Source organism: Anabrus simplex, chromosome 1 (assembly GCF_040414725.1).
Source record: "Anabrus simplex isolate iqAnaSimp1 chromosome 1, ASM4041472v1, whole genome shotgun sequence".
Classification (NCBI taxonomy): domain Eukaryota; kingdom Metazoa; phylum Arthropoda; class Insecta; order Orthoptera; family Tettigoniidae; genus Anabrus; species Anabrus simplex.
In genome coordinates this window covers 321620181-321640452 of record NC_090265.1, presented here as the reverse complement: position 1 = coordinate 321640452, position 20272 = coordinate 321620181, and the positions used below count along the sequence as shown (strand labels likewise).

The 20272-nt window shown below is 38.9% G+C and overlaps 1 protein-coding gene across 1 annotated transcript in view; it reads left to right on the top strand.

The window, feature by feature from the left end:
* The window catches only part of dlt (codanin-1 like protein dlt), a 157421-nt gene that overhangs the window by 126451 nt on the left and 10698 nt on the right, over positions 1-20272 (top strand). Inside the window, exons 11-13 of the mRNA XM_067142412.2 lie at positions 6420-6580; positions 7475-7634; positions 12565-12836. Of these exons, the coding sequence (XP_066998513.2) occupies positions 6420-6580; positions 7475-7634; positions 12565-12836 (593 nt within the window). The remainder of the gene's footprint in view (positions 1-6419; positions 6581-7474; positions 7635-12564; positions 12837-20272) is intronic.

The following is a 20272-nucleotide window of genomic DNA, read 5'->3' as shown; positions in this document are numbered from 1 at the left end:
GAGTTTGAGGACTTTATTAAAAAGGAAGAATTGACGCCAGATCAAGTTTACAATGCCGATGAATCCGGTTTATTCTACCGGATGTTGCCGAGTAAAATGCTAGCCTCAAAAGTAGAAGATTCAGCCAAAGGGTATAAAAAAGGGAAATACCGCCTCACCATAATGGCTTGCAGTAATGCGTCAGAAAAGCACAAACTTCCTCTCCTTATAATAGGGAAGTCTAAAAACCCCCGTGCATTGAAAAAATGTGAAACAAGATTCATTGCCTGTTGTTTACAGATCACAAAAAAGTGCTTGGATGGTTAGTGACATTTTCAAACAATGGTTTTTCGAGAATTTTGTGCCGTCAGTAAAAAGATATTTGACGAAGTGTGGCCTTCCCAACAAGGCGGTTTTGCTGATTGACAATGCACCTTCGCATCTTTCTGTCAACGAACTAGTCAAAGATGAAATTTCAGTGAAGTTTTTACCACCTAATGTAACTTCTCTTGTTCAACCGATGGACCAAGGAGTTCTAGAAAAAATTAAAAAAGTGTACAAAAGGCAAATGGTAAGTCAACTGGTAGAGAACGAAGGAGAGCATGGTGTGGTAGAGGTGCTGAAATCTTTTAACGTAAAGACTGTTATTTATATTATTGCGGAAGCTTGGGACCAGGTTGGTAGAGAAACTTTAATAAAGTCATGGAAAAAATTGTGGCCTGGTGTGTGTGACTTGCCAGAAAGCAACATTGAAGAAGAAGAAAAAATAAGTGTGGAAGAACATTTTATAGACATTTTAAAAAATATCGATGGCTGTTCCGATGTTGATGAAGAAGACATTAACAATTGGTTGCAAATGGACAATGACGGAGGTTATAAACCAATTACAGATGAAGACATAATTGCATCATGCAGTGTTAATGAAAATGAAGAGGAGTCAGATTCAGACAGTGTTGATGAACCAGCTGTGGTTATGACCCACGCAGAAGCAGTAGCAAACATTGAGAAATTGATGGTGTATTTCGAGAGTCAAGCCGAAACATTGCCAAATGAACTTCTACTGTTAAAGCGGATGCGAGATCGCGCTGCTCGTAAGCGATGCACTAAACTGAGACAGCAGAAGCTCGTTGCCTTTTTTACTACCGACTAGTTTGTAGCTATATTGAGTACAGTGCAAATACATAGGCTGTTACAGTGCATACAGTGTATGTGTTTTTAGGTGAAAGTGTGTCAATTATAATTTCTAAACTCCATTAAAAATATTTCGGTGATTTATATGTTTCTTTTCTTTCGTTTTTCCGTCATTCTCTGGATAACCCGGATTTTCGTTAACTCGGATCGGCCCTGGTCCCAGTTGATCCGGGTAAACGAGGTTCTACTGTACTGCATATTTTAAAAAAAATATAATTAATCGCTAAGAGTGATTAAAAATTATATTGATTTGGTAGAAATCCTCGAATTTCTATATATTGTGAATATTCAAAGTCAGTACGGAACAAGAATGAAATTTATAACTTGCAATACATACTTATTAGTCGAACAGTTTATCTCCTTTCTCCCAGATCATCCCAGCCTAAACTTTGGAACATTTTTGTAATGCTACTCTTTTGTCAGAAATCACCCAGAACAAAATGAAGCTGCTTTTCTTTGGGTCTTTTCCAGTTCTCAGATCAAGTAATCTGGTGAGGGTTCCATACACTGGAACCATACTCTAATTGTGGTCTTACTGGAGTCTTAGACTTTTATTTATAATCCTTTGTATGTGATTACCCCAATGAAGATTTTTCCTTATATTAACAGATAGGTACATACACAGTGATCCCCATGAGGAACTTTCACCCCATCAATGCAGTAATTAAAACTGAGAGAACTATTCCTCTTTGTGAAATTCATACTCTTGACTTTTCACCCCGTTTATCATTATACCATTGCCTGCTGTCCATCTCACAACATTGTTGAGGTCCTTTTGCAGTTGTTCACAATCTTGTAACTTATTTATTACTCTGTACAGTATAACATCATCTACAAAAAGTCTTATATATGATTCCAGTTCTTTATAATATAAAATGTGAGGAACATACAATACCATGCGCTCGTTCTTATTTTTGAGCGATTATACATTGGGGGAGTATTTTTTGGGAAGTATTTTTTTTAACACATTGACGACCGGCCCCGAAGATCTCCGTAGTACTGCGGCCAGCGGTTGACAATGGGCCCTGGAGATCTCCGTTTTTACGCACAGGTGTCGTTTGTAGCTTGTTGTGCTATCTGTGGGCTACAATTTTAACTACTTTCAATCACGTCATGGAGTAGAGGGATCATAGATTTTGGTGTCTATGTCTTTTTTATTGTACAGTCGTTGTAGCCATGGAAACTTCCTATATACACGGGTGTTCTTACGCGCCGAGAATCATTACATTGCCCATGGCAACGTGCCCTATATGACGACAACATTTATATGCAGATTCATTATCTGATGTGCCACATGGGTGATGAGCCCTGAGAATTCTCGTAGTTTCCAGCCAACAGTAGGTGACGGGGTACAAGAATTCTCGCTTTTATTTACCTTGTATTTTCTTGCTTATTGATCAAATTGTGGGCGAGATTATGAGTTCCAAACGGTGTAGTTTTGGAACATAAATTATTGCTGCATCTTTCTTTCTTTAAACCTTCATGTATTTAACAATATAATGTCGGATATGTAGAACTATTCCCTGGAGCACCCGTACAGACGTCAACATGGCATGGCATATTCAGTTGCCGGCGGCTACCGATAATGGTGATTAATTGTGTACAGAGCTAAGGTTAACTATCACATGTGTTTTAATTGTCTTGCCATTTTGTCAAATCTTTTAGCTGAAGATGTTCCATAATCGGAACGAAACATGTCCTATTTAGTATACACCTGGAGATTAAGCTGGATTATATCATGTAAATAATAAAGCCATTATAAGAAATTGACAAGTATTGGAAGGTTGTGTTGAGCCAATACGGGACAAAATATGATAATTATAAGCTGTAATTATGTACAGACCGATTATAATAGGTACCGAGTGACAGTGAATTAGATATTTCTAATGAGTAACGGCTAACACTAAACGGTGAGTAGCCGTAAAGAGAAATCCTTGCATACTTGAAAACAATGAGTATACAAATGGCACAAACATGGTATTGATACTACACTGTGCTTAGAAAGTATTGAATGGAGCCGCAAATGGTATTGCTTTGAAAAGTATCAGAACGTACAGACTATGAAGTAACCTAGTAAGTACCATATGTTCCAAGTTTGAGGTCGATATCTTGAATACATTTTAAGTTACAGTGGTTTGAGTGCAGCAGTGTAATTTCTTTCTTGAATTTCTTTCTTGGAGGCTTGAATTATCTAGTCTGCATGGAGTAGCAGCCTCCGTTCGGCGCCCGTCGTCAATGTGTTAATGCATATATTTGTATTAATAAAGCATGTTGAAAAAGGTAAAAGTTACTGTGTAACACGATAGCCTTGATGTATTCATTAATTCCTGAATTCATTTTTTTTTTTAAATCTTGTGATGCGAGACAGTGCAACCATTCCTGGGTTAACCCCTTGAAGGTCACGGCGCAATATATTGCGTGTAACAGTAAGGCCGCTATTAGCCGTGGGCGACTAGTGGCGCCACTAGTTGCCAGTGGATTTAAGTACCGGGCGATCAGTGGCGCAACTTGTGAATACTTGCTCGGTTCATACCGGGGAATAGCCAGTTGAAAGAATGGCGTCCTACGAAGAACTTCTTCTTCTTGAGCATCTATTAAAAAGGAAAAACCGAAGGGTTAGGAAAGTGCGGAAACATCCTATATTTGTTTCTCGGCTGACTAGAGGATTATATTATACATTGTTTGATGATCTAAATGGGGATGACAGTAAATTTTTCAATTACCTGCGCATATCAAAGTCGTCATTTTGCGAACTGCTTGGCCACATAAAAGAAGAAATAACGGGAAACGACATACGACTAAACAAGTGTTTCCCAGTTGAGCTGTAATTCACTAATAGAGCCATATAATGGATCAATGGTACTTGTACTGTAAATGTAAACGATTATTGAATTTATATGGGCATTATATACTGTATTTCCATATAAGAGTAGTAAACGTTTTATAATACTCACACACCGGGTGAGTTGGCTGTGCGGTTAGGAACGCAGAGCTGTGAGCTTGCATCCGGAAGATAGTGGGTTTGAATCCCAGAGTCGGCAGCCCTGAATATGGTTTTCCGTGGTTTCCCATTTTCACACCAGGCAAATTCTGGGACTGTACCTTAATAAAGGCCACGGCCGCTTCCTTTCAACTCTTGACCCTTTCCTATCCCCTCGTCCCCATAAGACCTATTTGTGTCGGTGCGACGTAAAGCCTCTAGCAAAAAAAATATAATACCTCAAGTTCTTTAAAATGCTGTTCCAAGAATTCAGTGTTTTTATTTTGTCAATGTAGGCCTAAGCTTCAGGTCTGGAATCCCAAGTGACCGGTTTTCATTCTAAGTCAAAAATGGTCTTCATTATTTATTTGACTTTCAAATTATTTTGCCATCTCCTTCATTTGCTGTTGTAGTTTATTTGATGTCTCCATCTTCAATAAATAAACTATCCCAATAAGTAAAATATTCACTCTGCCACAGCACGATACCAAACAAGGTAATGAAGAAAGATAATGGTTAGGTGGATCGCTGATTCAATTGCGTTCCATCGTCCGCATTACGTCAAGCTGGTGTGAGAACACGAACTTGAGTGACGTTTCCGTATGCGCGGGGATGTACATCCGGCGACTAGTTGCACCACTAGTCGCCCACGGCTAATAGGCTACATTTACTGCAATGCCCCGTCACGCAGTTGAGCAACTAAAAGTCGCCAGAGCAGTCGCCGGCTCAGATGATGGCCGGCAACTAGTTGCTCAGTTGCGCCACTAGTCGCCCGCGGCTAATAGGCTCCATTTGATCCAATGGTCCGTGACTCGCCAGAGCAACTAGTTGCGCCACTAGTCGCCCACGGCTAATAGCGGCCTAAGTGCCGCTGTGGTTATGGCGCAATATATTGCATGTCGGAGTTTGAAGTGATATATCTTCTTTAACTGTATGTCTTTGGACAACGATTGAAAAACGGATAGCTCCCTACATCTGTTGGCTATATTTTGAAGTCATTAGGTTATTGTTATCACGACGGGGAGTGCTGGAAATGAAATGTTTTTAAGCGGATGTCTTCAGCTTTAGCGAGTCAATTGCAAACTGTTGAACATGGCTGCGCGAAGTCGAGCTGACTTGCTTACAAGCGACGACACAGTTCGTGAAATTCTTATGAATACTGAAAGTGATTGTTCAGTATTTGAAGACGGTGATGAAGATGATGTAGGAGGAATATCTGGAAATAATTCAAGTGGTGAAGACTTAAATGAAAGCCACCACGTCCGAAGCGAACAAACGTAAATAAAGCACCTAGTAATCACAGAGTTTGGGAAGACGAGACTATAACTAACACGCAAACCGCTTTAGCTTCGTTGGCAGTAAGTCAGGAATTCAGAATGTTTCACTGACGAAAAATTCTTCAGAAATTGACATTATCAAAAATTGTTGTCCGCCTCTGTGGTGTAGTGGTTAGTGTGATTATCTGCCACCCCTAGAGGCCCAGATTCGATTCCCGCCTCTGCCACGAAATTTGAAAAGTGGTACGAGGGCTGGAACGGGGCCCACTTAGCCTCGGGAGGTCAACTGAGTAGAGGTGGGTTTGTTTCCCACCTCAGCCATCCTGGAAGTGGTTTTCCATGGTTTCCCACTTCTCCTCCAGGCAAATGCCGGAATGGTACCTAACTTAAGGCCTCGGCCGCTTCCTTCCCTCTTCCTTCCCCATCTTCCCATCCCCCACCAAGGCCCCTGTACAGCATAGCAGGTGAGATACTGGCCATTCTCCCCAGTTGTATCCCCCGACCCAATGTCTCACGCTCCAAGATACTGCCCTTGAGGTGGTAGAGGTGGGGTCCGTCGTCGAGTCCGAGGGAAAAACCAACCCTGGAGTGTAAGCAGATTAAGTAAACAAGTAAAAAATTGTTCCCTGTACCTTGTTTTGAGGATTATCATACCATAAAACATTACTAAAAATGATGTTTCACAATTTTTGTGCTCAGACTAGTTTTTTGATGTCTTGTTAACATACTATGTTAAATTCATTTGTTTCATTAAAATATAATGCCTCTTGAGGGTTGTTTTGCAAACATGTGCAATAACCTAAATTTTGGGGTGTACAGTGGACTAAGAAACCTGACTCTCAAAGGGTTAAGAAAGGCTGTCACTGTGTACTCTGTAGTTATTCTCTTCTCCAACTTAGTATGATTAAGATTATTTATTATTTCTTTGTTTTCTTCCCTTGATTTTGTAGTTATATACCTTCTACTATGTTTATTTTAAGAACTTTTTATAGGCTTGTTCATCAAAGATTTTCAAGCTGAAATAGAAAAGTCATTCCGGAACATAGCTAAGCCTGACTCAACAAAGACCTCTCATGTGGTTCCCTCTCAAGGAAGAAATGTTGAACATAATGAGGATACCACTACACCTCCTCAGGCTATAAAGGCTATCAGAGTAAGTTGTTCTGCATGCTAGCTTAAGTGAAGTTCAGAAATCAAATACATAAAATTGTGTTTAAAAGTCTGAAGAAAAAAGAACTTATTTATTGGCTGCATGTGAATTTTTACCAAAAAAAAAAAAAAGAAAATATATTTTTAAAATAGCAGAGAAACAAAGACTAGTAATCAGAGAATTTTCCATTTTCCAGCTTTAATTCCATGTACAGCAGTAATGCCAGTCTTACTAAGTACCTTATTTTAAATTACATTAACCAAGAAAGAAATGGCAGTTTATCCTAAAGCAGTCAGGATTCTAAAACAAAACAGATGAAAATGTAACCACTCGAACTCTAATTCTCCCTCTCTCTAGAGGGTAAGCTGACACTGACACTCAACTCTTAAATGTTGAGCTGCCTCTGTCTCTCTCTCACATGTTGGTTGTCCTAGACAAATAGTTAAGCACCCATCTGGAGAGTGGAGAATTTGGGTTTGAGTCCCGAGGGTGGTTATGTTTTCATCTGTTTCTTTACCATTTTAAGAGAAGTTATCCTCTAAAGCCTTTTGTAATTACTTGTGTGTTGATCGTCCTAGCAGAATGTTAACCCATTCAAAGTGCAGCTAAATCATATTCAAGTGTTAAGAATGGTCTCATTTTCTTAGGATTATATTACACCACCACCACCCAACACTAAAAGCCTTACAATAAATAAATAATATTAAGCTGTAATGGAGTGTTTGTTACTCACATATAACACTTAATCAGTTTAGAATTTACATTTGAGAAGTTATGGGAACATGAAATGCCTATTTTAGAGTACAGAAACTAAGACACACTTTTGCCAATAATTGATATTATTGTGATCAAGAACCAAATATTAAACGTTAGAATGAATTTATTTTTCTTTTATAGAACCAGATATGGCAAGTCATGGCAAAAGACAAAGTCACTGCTGAGCAAGTTTCTACAGTTTTGAGCATGGTCCTTGATACTGCATGCCATCGTTGTGATGTAATCCCTTCAGCTGAAAGAATACTTGCTATGCTTTCTGTGGATCTTGCTTTATCATTGGGTAAGTCTAGTGATGTGATATTTAAAAAAATTGTTAATGAAATGGCCTCATTCTCCAATTTCTCCCCTGTCCCTATCACATTCTCTTGCATTACTTGTTCATGTCCATAATCTTCAATAAAAGAAATATAAATTTTGTGTGATGGTTTCAAATTTATAATTGAATTGAAGAAACAAGTGATGAATAAAGTCATATGTCACTTTGCCACTTTAAAACTTTTATATTTAATTATTTTCTGTAATAATAAATAAATGGAACGGTTATAAGGTCTGGAAAAAAAGAGTCAATCTTGATCTTAAGGGAAATGTAGGATGAAGAGAGCTCGATAAAAGAGAAGAGACAGAAAATTAAAAAAATAAAGTTAATATATGTGATAAAAGACGAAGAACACAGAACAAGTTTCTATAATTTAAATAAAAAATGTTGGGAAATAGCATTGAGAATTTCATGAGCAGAACACCAAGAAAGTTTAGGATCGTAAGTTTGGATATTAATTGTTTACCACTTCATTTTGTCTATCTAATTTTCTCTCTCTCTCTCTCTCTCTCTCTGCCATCATCATTGATTCCCCTTTTCCAGCTGACACCAGATAGGGGGCAAATATGGTTCCTCTCCACTTTGTCCTGTCTCTCCACCATTCGTCAACCAACACTGTGTTCCAGTCTGGGTTCCGTTGTCCATTGCTGTCGTTGTCGATTTGTCCATCATAATCTTGGTCTCCCTTGCTCGCCATTTGTCTTTCCAGTGCTGTCTTGGCAGTCTCTCTTCTTGCATCCGCTTGACACAAGCTACTGCAGCCTGTTCTGTTCCGTTTGTCATTTAGTTTTTGCACATTTAGCTCTTTTCGTATGTCTTCATTTCTCACTCTATCCCTCCTTGTCTTCTGAACCGTACTCCTAGGATTTTCATCTTAGTTGCCTGTACTCTGGTCTCTTCTCTCTGAGACATTGTTCAGGTTTCTACTGCATATGTAATTATAGCTAAGTACATTACTTCTTTAGCCTTCATTGGTACATTCTTCTATATAAATAAAATCGTAACGACTGTGTGTCTGTACATTGACTATTTTTGCAAAATTTTTGTACAGTTATCCGTTTAAGATGTAATAATGACCATCTGCATATTTTTTAGCTTTAGTTTCCTGAAAGTCCTAATTTTTACCCCCTCCCACAAAATCAAGATTGCGGTATAATCTGCCAGACGAGCCAAAAAATTGGAATTATGGGTTTTAGCCTGTAACCAACAGAAAATTTCCAAGGTCTTTACATTTTTCACTATTTATCCCTGACAGATGTCGAAATATGGAGGTAATTTTAATGGTGGTGCAGACCTTCATTTCAAGGTATTCGTGGCTAAACACAAAACGGGTGGCACAGTCTCCATTCAATTTGGAGTGATTTACAACTTTGGCCTATGTCTTTTTGTCGCACCTCTATCCCTTATACGTTAGATTTGTCTCTATTTCTCGATTTTTAACGTATTTAACGTATAATTCATACTTTGAATCACTTACAGGAAAGATAGAATAATCAAATTCTACAGGAACATTGGCCCACCCAGTAGCCATATGTGAGCCAAATTCTATGTTTGTAGCTGCCACATAATTATCTGAAAAGTAATGCACTGTGAAAAAATCTTACTCAAATTTCACCCTATTCAACTTTTTTAACTCAATCCTATCCATGAATAGATGAGATATGAGAAATTATCATAGGACCAACCATTTAGACGTTAAATGTGGCATCTTATTGTACAATCGGTTTGTCGATATGACATACAGTTTAGCAGCAGTTAATCTATAAATGAAGGTCTGCAATACTGTGAACATGCATATACTTTTGTATGTCAATCTATATATATATTCATTGATGTCGATTTGTAGCGATCTAGAAAGGGTGTGTCTGCTGTTGTAATCAGTACTCCACACATCGACTTTGACTGGCAGTAGGAATGGGATCTTTCTGCAGTTCCTGCATAACTGGCATTAGTAAGGAGGGTCTACCATTGTAATGGATAATTCCCTTCTCGATATGACTGGCAGAAGGCAAGGGAGCGTGCAATTTTGTTCAAAACCTCCCTACCCCATTGTGTTTGGCTGTAGGCAAGGGTGCCCGCCGTTATAAACAAATGTACCCATCTAAAATGTGACTGGCATTAGGCATAGTGGCCTGTTATTTTAATGGAAACTCACCAGCTCAGTGTAACTGGCAGTAAGCTGGCTGGCATTAGTAAAAGGGGCCTGTCATTATAATGATAACAGCACAACTCAATTTTGACTGGCAGTAAGGAAGGTGCCTGCCATTATAATAAAAACTCTTCAACTGTAATCTGTCTGGAAGTAGGAAAAGGGGCCTGCCATTGTAACGAAAACTTTCCAGATCGATTGTGACTGTGCAGTAGGCAATGGGGCCTGCCATTATAATGAAAACTTCCCAGCTAGATTGTGAATAGCCATAGGCAAATGAGCCTGTCGTTATCATTACAACTCCGCAACTCACACTTTACATTGGAAGCAATGTCTGAGGACCTCTCCATGCTGTTTCTTGGATAATGCTAAGGGACATGCAATTTAAAATAATCTTATTCACTGCATGTACAGTAATTTACTTCGATATTCATGTACAATGTACACTAGTGTTCAAAAGTTAAGCATAAGTTATGAGTAAGGAGGGCAACAGGAAATAGACCGCAAATCGCACAACATATGCACCTACCAACCTTACATGTTCGCTCTGTATAGGAAAGGAGTGTTCCCTGCTTTGACTAGCAGCGTAACAGCAAGGTAAACACAGCCAGTGCCTGCACCCCATATTCCCTCAGTCGTGTTTGCCCTGTTATAGTGTGCGGAGTGTAGCCTCGTGGTGAACGTGACAACATAATGGCACAACGACGCCATTCGGACCCCGTTTTGTAGGGCAGAATACTCGGCCGCCTGGAAGCAGGCCAGACACAGACCGAAGTCGCCGTATCCTTGAATGTGCCACAGTGTCATTTCCAGGCTTTCGAGACAATTTTGAGACACAGGAGATGTTAGTCGTAGGCCAGTACCAGGTCAACCAAGGGTAACCACCCCACACCTGGACCGATATCTGGCCTTAACTGCCTGACGAATTCGGAGTGCACCTGCAAGACAATTGTCGGCGGAGCTTGCAGTCGTCTCAGGGGTTGCCGTTAACCCGGCAAACTATGTACTGGAGGCTCGGAGCAGCAGGGCTGTTTGCCCGACGTCCAGCGGTGTGCGTCCCGCTCATTCCAGCAGAGAGACGGGCCCGTTTTGTGTGAAGCCATCAACATCAAAACTGGACCATGAAGGAATGAAGGCATGTGCTCTTCACAGATGAATTCTGCTTCAGTTTGTAGAACGATTCCCATCGCACATTAATCTGGAGAGAACCGGGTAATATATAAGTAATAATAATAATAACGTAAATGTTTCCACCTTTTCAATAAAATATATTACAAAATTACAAAATTATACGGTACTAGTTTCGACCAATCTAGGGGTCATCATCAGCCGTATTGGAGCAAAGATCATTTGTGGCGAAATCCTAAGACAATATTATTTTAAAGAATAACAAGTGAAATGAGATGTTATGATAATAGTTAATAATAATACAAGAAATATACATACTAAGAGGTTTTTAACAAAGAATAAAGTATAAATGGGGTGTTGTAAAAATTATAATCATGGAAATCATTAAGTTCTTGTATTGAAATGAAATATGGCTTAGGAAGAGGGCTTAAGGTGGGGCTGAAGGGTGCGGGAGAAAGTGTAAATGTCTTGGAAAAGTACCTTTGATTAAATTTAGGATTGAGTTTAGGTTGGCTGCATTATTGTTTCTGAGGAAAGTGATAAATAGATCGAAGAGTATGTTGGGTTTCTCTGAGATTTCATTGAGATTGTGACTGGCATTAAAGTATTGGTCTAGGTGTATGTAGTAATTTTCCATTATGTTCAGTAAAGGGCCCTTGTTTGCTAACTATTATCATAACATCTCATTTCACTTGTTATTCTTTAAAATAATATTGTCTTAGGATTTCGCCACAAATGATCTTTGCTCCAATACGGCTGATGATGACCCCTAGATGGGTCGAAACTAATACCGTATAATTTTGTAATTTTGTGAATATATTGTATTGAAAAAGTGGAAACATTTACGTTATTATTATTATTACTTATATATTATTCTCAGTTCAATACGGACCAAAAACATGAAATTCATAACCATCAAAGAGAACCGGGTAGCCGATACAATCACAGGAACATCGTGGAACGGGACCAGTATGCTGGTGGTGGCGTCATGGTGTGGGGCGACATCATGTTGAATGGCCGTACGGACCTGCACATCTTCATCGGTGGTCCGAGGAACACTGTTAACACTCGGAGATACAGGGATGAGGTACTGAGACCACATGTTCGACTCTTCAGAGATGCGGTTGGTCCAGATCTCCTGCTACATTGTGTGTTTATGGAAAATTATATCTTGGATTAGACAGCCTATAGGATATACTCATTACCTATGTGAAAGTATGTTTTCAAACAACCTTCAGCATTAAACATTATAAAGGGATGAGCATGATGATATACTGAGTTTGCTGCAAAAATCAACAAAGAAACACTTCAAATATTATGCAGCCAATTGTAGAAAACTCGTGGCACATAAAGTGAGCAGGATGGAATTGGAAAATGAGACAGATTTGCAAAGCTCTAAAACTCGGTAGCATTTAGAGATGAAAACCTAAGTACTAAGCTGTTTTACATCGGTTCTATTTCTCTACTCCTACGTGCTTTCCATTATGATACATTTGTTGTCAAGTTAATCAACAGATTACTTTCTTCAGCTGTTTTTCTTTCCTTCATGGCTTCAAAATACTGCACTAATTCCTTTAAACTTTCTATTGTGTATATCATAGCAATTTCTCTTTACAGCTACCTACCAACCAGAACTCATGACTCACCAGCTTATGAAGGAATTTGTAGTACTGTGGCAGGCACCTGAGCTGGTAGGGCATGATCCTTGCGACAGTCTGACGCATGTGGTTTGCCCTCGTAATATTGTCATGTTGGCACAGTCTCCACAACCTTCAACATCTTGGTCTTGCTTTGCCAAAATCCTTTTATACTTGTTGGAACACCAGCTGATTTCAGTGCAGCAATTGGAAGAGCAGTGTGTGGGTCTCTTGCAGCAAAACTGGTCAGAGGTAAGTTTTGTTGTTCAATAAAATAAATAAATAAATAAAATAAATAAATTAGCCGTATGAATCCCCTAAGGGCTATGGTCTCCTGCCATGCAGGGACAGTGCTCAGTTTAGCTCATCAGGTGAGCAGGTCCTGAAGAGCATTATTGTATTGTTTAATCTGTAGTTTTTCATGATAACGTATTACCGCATATTGTACACTTGTGTAGTCTCACCCCCGAGTGAATGCAATGGTGTTTTTCTGGAACAACAATTTGCGAAAACGCACTTGCATTAATGACACGTGTACACTTTTATCCCAGGGAGGGTTCAGGTTGCTTCTAGGTGAAAGCGTAAACTTGCACTCTTCGTTCTTGCATAGCTTCTTCCCCGAATGTTGTAGACGTTTCTTGTAATTTCTTGACCTTATCCTCCGTTGAAATTCTCTTGACATACATTGCAAGTGCATATCCTCCTTCCACTATGTGTTACGTGATGAGTTATCATATCACTACTTCATGCAAACGTCTGTCTGTTTGACATTCGTCTTGCTATTCTTCCGAGTGCACAGAAGATGACCATCACGATATCCTCTTCGTCGAAGCGTACAATTGTTGTTGTATTCTTCGCCTCTGTCCTGAGAGCGTACTTCAACATATTTTACACTTGCACGGCTTCTTTCCGCAGTGTACGCGAGGATGATAATTTTATATTCACCACTTCATAAAAACCTCTTTTTATCAATTTTACTGTATTATGCCGTAGTGATCAAGAGGTGACCTTCAGGTCTCTTTGTGGAAGCGCACTGTTGCATATTTCACTGCTGCACAATATCTATAATATGTGTCTTGATCGACCTATGTTATCACAGGGCTTGAGCAAAGGTGTATCCCGTAAGGTCAGTGATCTCTGCACACAGTTTTTCCCAGCTCTTTCCACTCTTGCCTTATCTTTGCTGTTCTTGTCCATCGTTTTCCTCCCCATCTCGCAAACCAGTCTGCCCATCTAGTTCTTTGCCTTCCCACGTTCCATCTTCCTTGTCTGGGATCCCACATTGTCATTTTGTAGGTCCATCGATTTTGCTCCAGTCTCGCTACGTGTCCTCCCCATTTCCACTTTAGCTGATCGGTTGTCGTCAGAGCGTCTTTCATGCCGGTTCTCCTTCGTATATCTTCGTTCCGTATTCTGTCTCTCAATGAGACCTGGAGTATTTTTCTTTCCATTTTGCGCTGGCATATCTGGATCATTTTCCTTTGTTTTAGTGTTAGCGCCCAGGTTTGTTGTTCAATAGTTGAATTCTAATTGAAACATTTTACTGTAAGGCACAAGGATGAAGATTATATTCTGTCAAAACTTACTTGGAGAAAGGAGAACTCACCATATTTTTAGAATATAAGACTGTGTTTTTCACCCGACTGTACTGGCTTGTGCAGTGGAAGTCACCACATGCATCACAGCTGAGCTCAAGGTTATGAATAAGCCGAAATTCCTTGAGTGGTTTCCCCCCCCCCAATTTGTGACTTGTAATCTATTGTTGCTTGGGTTGGTGTCATTGTCTTAATTCACTCTCCCACAATGGAAGTGTTTTCACAGTCACAATGCGGTAAAGGACGCAACTATTAGCAGCTGCATGTACATTAACATAGTGTATGAGTGACCAGGTCGATCACCAATTATTGATTTATTTATTTATTTTTTTTTGCTATGGGCTTTACGTCGCACCGACACAGATAGGTCTTATGGCGACGATGGGATGGAAAAGGCCTAGGAGTTGGAAGGAAGCGGCCGTGGCCTTAATTAAGGTACAGCCCCAGCATTTGCCTGGTGTGAAAATGGGAAACCACGGAAAACCATCTTCAGGGCTGCCGAGAGTGGGGCTCGAACCCACGATCTCCCGGATGCAAGCTGACAGCGAAAGAACGTTTAATTCTGAATAATTTGATATCAGTATGATGTGTATGCTGCAATTCACTCATGAAGCATGGCACAAAGTTATTCAGTGTACATGTAACGATCATCGATGTCAGGTACTCGCGGTCCGATGCACGGTGAGCAGTTACGACCGTGTCACTTCCCACATAACGGTAATCACTTTCGGCAAAAGACGGTCATTATTACTATCTAAATCATTTGAAAATTCAAGGATATCGGCCTCATTCAGCCTTGAATATGGCCTAGCCATTACGATAAAAAGATGACGCAAGCACGTGAAACAACGGAGTTATGAAAAGGAGTAAAATTGTAGTTTACGAAGTACATCAAACACACGATATACCAAAGAAACGAAAAAATTGCTCTATAAAATTTGAAAACTGCTCGTTTACAGATAAACATCCGGTATATAACAGTCCTCCATTGCAATGCAAAAATATAACAGGTGTAGATTGTCAAAAGAAAATAACTGGAGATTATCTTGGTAATATTTGAATTTTTAGAAGCTTCTCTCTGCTTCTACAGCAGAGGAAAACAAGTCGTTACCTTGTAGGTCCCCATGTCAAAACAAAATATGCAAAAGCATTGCAATCCGAGCCCTAGTCATGAGTAACTAAGACGTTCAAGTTACAGTGTTTTGTTTTGATACTCTGGGTTGTCCTTAAAGGACGAATATTATTTAAAGCACTCGATGACAAATGTAAAAATGCAATGGTATCAACCAGTAAGCTATATGAGGAGAAAATACTGAGCTATTTAATCGAATCTGATGAAAATCCATTGAATGCATACCTACTAGACTGTCAAGGCATAATTACAAAGTGAAAAACAACTTACAATTTTGAAAATTTATGCCATTAAGTTTGATGCATCAAAAATATTCCAAAGCATTTATTTATGAATTTATTTATTCGTAAACATGATCTTTCTACATGAAAATAAGAAAAGTCAGATATACCATTTTTTAAAACGATATATTATAAGAAATCAAGATTTCTGTATATTCTGTATATAGAATAGCTGGGCGATTAACGCAGAAGAACTGTAAGATTATCTGGCAATCAAAGGGTTAAAAGGACACTACAGCAAAATAAGCTAGGCAATGAAATAAAAATAGGTATTTGTATTTAAAAAGAAGTTATTAAAGAAATATTGATCCAAGTCTAATATTGGTTCAAATATAAGATGGCTTTCCATATACAATGAGCCTTAAATTTAGTGAAGCTATGGCTACACGGGCATTTTTAAATGCAAAAAATTTATATGGAAATGAACATAGTGTTTTATTCCTTCACCCTGGCTACACCAGATCTTAAATAACGCAGTTATCTAAGAGTCAAATGATGAGGGTTTCTGAACAAGCTGGCTACATGATGTACTTTTAACATACTTCCCTTTGCTGTTGGGCCTTGGTGTAGACCATCGTGCATTTTCCAAGAAATGAAGTGTTTTGAAAAGTCGCAACAGAATTAAGCATAAAATCAAAAGCGATTCTTTCATTGTTGGATGTCAGATCATGTCATAAATAGAAACTACAGAGAAGATGGTGGATACATTCAATAATTACCGGGCGAGTTGGCCGTGCGCGTAGAGGCGCGCGGCTGTGAGCTTGCATCCGGGAGATAGTAGGTTCGAATCCCACTATCGGCAGCCCTGAAGATGGTTTTCCGTGGTTTCCCATTTTCACACCAGGCAAATGCTGGGGCTGTACCTTAATTAAGGCCACGGCTGCTTCCTTCCAACTCCTAGGCCTTTCCCATCCCATCGTCGCCATAAGACCTATATGTGTCGGTGCGACTTAAAGCAACTAGCAAAAAAAAAAAAAAACGTTCTTTCTTTCACGTCTAAGAGTAAAGAAGGAAGACGCAATAATGTCTGATTTTTCTGCCATTGAAAATCATAATTTATTTTTGAAATTTAATAATTTTTTTGGGCTTAACCAATAACAATATGTCCTAGGTATATTCATTTCTGAAATGCTCATAGTTTCCTGTATTAGTGTGATTTATTTTATTTTAATGTGTGCTAAACTGTTTACGTGTTGAATTTTTGTAATTTGCTTTGGAAAATCACAAAAATTAGTCTGAGTGTCTTCGAGCAATTCCCTGCATACAGGCTGAGTGCCAAAGGGTTAAGCTCAAACTGAAAAGTCAATCAAAATAGATTTCTAGCACTTAACAAAAGGTTTATGTTCACTTTAGTTTGAGTTGCACTGCACTTTGAATGTCATTCTGATGTTCTGAAATGTAAATGATATGCAGTTATCAGCCAACAAGTTTTTATATCTCGAAAAGCTGTGTTCAACATCAACTGATGTGATCGGAGAGTACTTGAAGTGAGGAAGGTCATTTGCTGCTAAATCCTCCTCAGTCCCATCCATGCAGTAGTTTTCACCAGAAATAATGTCTGAGATTTTGCATAATGTTTCATACCCGGTGTTTTTGTCCAGCACTTTTTTCAGTTTTGGTGCAATACCCGCAGCAATTTTGCCACGATTGTTGCTAAGACTAGTTTCCACCTGGTTGATTAAGGAAATGGAATCAACCATTTCTTCATCCGTTTTCTCCAATGATGCGAGTGTTGCTGTCAATAAGGTGAAATTTGATTTTATGAATGCCAAACTATCTTCAATGTTTGGTTCAGATAGCATGTCCTGGGCAATTTTTATTGCTGCAGCTTCTTCACTGTCAAAACTCTGCACCATTTCCATCACTAACTTGAAGTTTTTACAATAATACATACATGCGTTTAACCAGTGCCCCAGCATGTTAAGATAGGTTGTGGAGGTAATTCAATGTCTGGAGCTTCAGCTCTGAAATATGTGACTCGCGAGGGTGCTTTTAAGAAACTTTCTTAACGTTCGCAATAAGCTTGTCTACACTGGGGTAAAGAGCCCTTACTTCTTCACAAATTCTGTGCAGTCCATGGGCAAGGCATGTAACATGGACCATTTTAGAGTAGAGTTAAAAATAAAAGTACATCGTCATGTTTGATGTCCTCAGGCCACAGGGGAAACATAGCATTATCAAACAGTTTTGATATGGTAGAATAATAATTGGTCTTTTCTAACACTTCGGTAGTCAATAAAAATATTTCACTTGGTGTAGGCACTTTTAAAGTTCCGATCACAACGTTGGCTATATAAAACCCCATAGCATCTGAAGTTTCGTCGATTGACACCCATATCTTCTTCCTGCGAGTTTCAGATCTTATTTAGTTTAAATGTCTTCGTAATACTGCGGCAAATGATTCTTCCGTAAAGTTGATTCATCTGGTATTTCTTGATTCGTATATTTTTTCAAAAATCCATGTAATTTCGGGCTGTTGAGTTTATACAGCGGAATCATACAATTCTTTACTGAACTGTGAGGACTTGCTGGAAGTTGAAGCAACTGAAGGCAGTAAGCACTGAGTTGCAAGTTTATTTGAAACACGCTGAAGAGCACGAATGTGTTTATCGCGACCGATATGTCGCATTACAGTAAATCTTCTTTAAGCTACTTTAGTTCCACACAGTTTGCAAAACAATATGCTTCCATCGGTAGAAAACACATTGTCACCAAATTCAGATAGTAGTTTTAAATGCACTGATACATTCGGTTTTATTTAAGGCATTTTGAAAGCGACAATGAACTAATATCTCTCGCCGTGAACTATGCGGAACTTTCTACGCCGCCATAGCTGACCTTGGTCAACAGAGCAGTAAACATTCCATTCCGCTAATAACTGGTTTGCAATGAAAACAAGAGCATCTGTATAACTACCCCAATAACCTTCTGCATCCAAAATATACTTTTTACTACTAATAGCAATACTGAAATATTTTATTTCAATATTTTAAATTATCTTGTACCAGCTACTAAATTGAAAAAAAAAAATGACCTTAAAAGGCTGATTTCTCAAAAATATGACCCAAATCTACCAAACTTAAAAAAAATGCTCCTAAAATGAAAAAATAGCAAAAAATGCGAAAAGATGCAAAATAAAAATGACATCTTTGAAGACGGGGTGGCCCGGCCGGAGTTTCTATGAAGTTCAGCATTGTTTTAGACAGCTCAGTAAAAAGATAACATGTCATCAACATCTGGGCCCTACTTATAACATATAAATATCCATCTGTGGTGGATCAAAGCAATTCCTTGAGTATTGATTCCTGCTATTATTTTTGAGGTTTAAATTTCTCTGTGTTTGGATCTGTATTTATTGAAAGTCCTGCAGTACTTCAGAAGTCTTTTTCAAGGACATACCATATTTATGTGAATAATCCCCACATACTTTAAAAAAGAAATTGAGACATGAAATTGGGTTTTATTTGCTCACCTAGTTTTTTTATGTTCGGTGTACAGTTATGCTTTATGTAACTGCAGATGGAATAAAACTGTCTCCATATGTCATATTTAAATGGAACACTATTCAAACTTTAATTCTAAACTGCCTTACATTTTTTTAAAATAGTATTTTACAGAGTAATTTAAATTAAAAATTTCACTGTCTCACAATAGAACGCATCTTTTGGAACGTGCTGGGGTAGCTTTCTACACTTTCACTCACTTCGGTGTGTCTATAGAGTATTTCATAGTTACTAAGTTCAAGTGAAATTGTAATTCTTTTGTATTCAGCATTTTAAGGAACGCCACAACATCATGTACCGGACAGTGTGCGAAGAAACAGAATCCATAAACACTGACGATGCTAACAAATGGCGAAAAAGTGTGGCTCATAATTATAATCAATTCGTACGCACTGAACAATACTGTTCATGCCGATGAAACTGGTTTTTATTTCCGAGCCCAGACAGACTGTACTATCCGCGAAACTTTTAGTGTCACTTCGTTTTGTGGGGGGTGAGGAGTAAGGAGGGAACTACAATGGTTCCAACTGCCAACTGAATGGAAATGAAATCTGAATTGAATCGTTAGTATAATCTATCGATATGAATTTTGTAAACTGCCGTTTCCATGTAGGAGTTCTAGGTTGTTCCTGTGATGTATTTTGATTTTCTTCACTCATGTTCAAGCTTAATCTATATTTTGGCTTTGCTGTGTAAATGCCGGGCTGAGTGGCTCAGACGGTTGAGGCGCTGGCCTTCTGACCCCAACGTGGCAGGTTCGATCCTGGCTCAGTCCGGTGGTATTTGAAGGTGCTCAAATACGCCAGCCTCGTGTCGGTAGATTTACTGGCACGTAAAAGAACTCCTGTGGGACTAAATTCCGGCACCTCGGCGTCTCCGAAAACCGTAAAAGAGTAGTTAGTGGGACGTAAAGCAAATAGCATTATTATTGCTGTGTAAATAACAACGGTATTTAACACGTTCGCGGCCGCTCAGATATCGCCAACCATTACCGTGGTACCGTAATACTTGTTTTTGTTTAAAGGAGTCCATTTCTGTGTCCTTATGCATTTTAGATTATTATTTTAATTATTTCAATATTATTTATGTGCATTCGAGCCATGACGTACATGCTGCGTCAGCGGCACTACCGATGAGCTTTTCGCCTTCGGTGCCGTTTGACGCAGCATGTGCATCA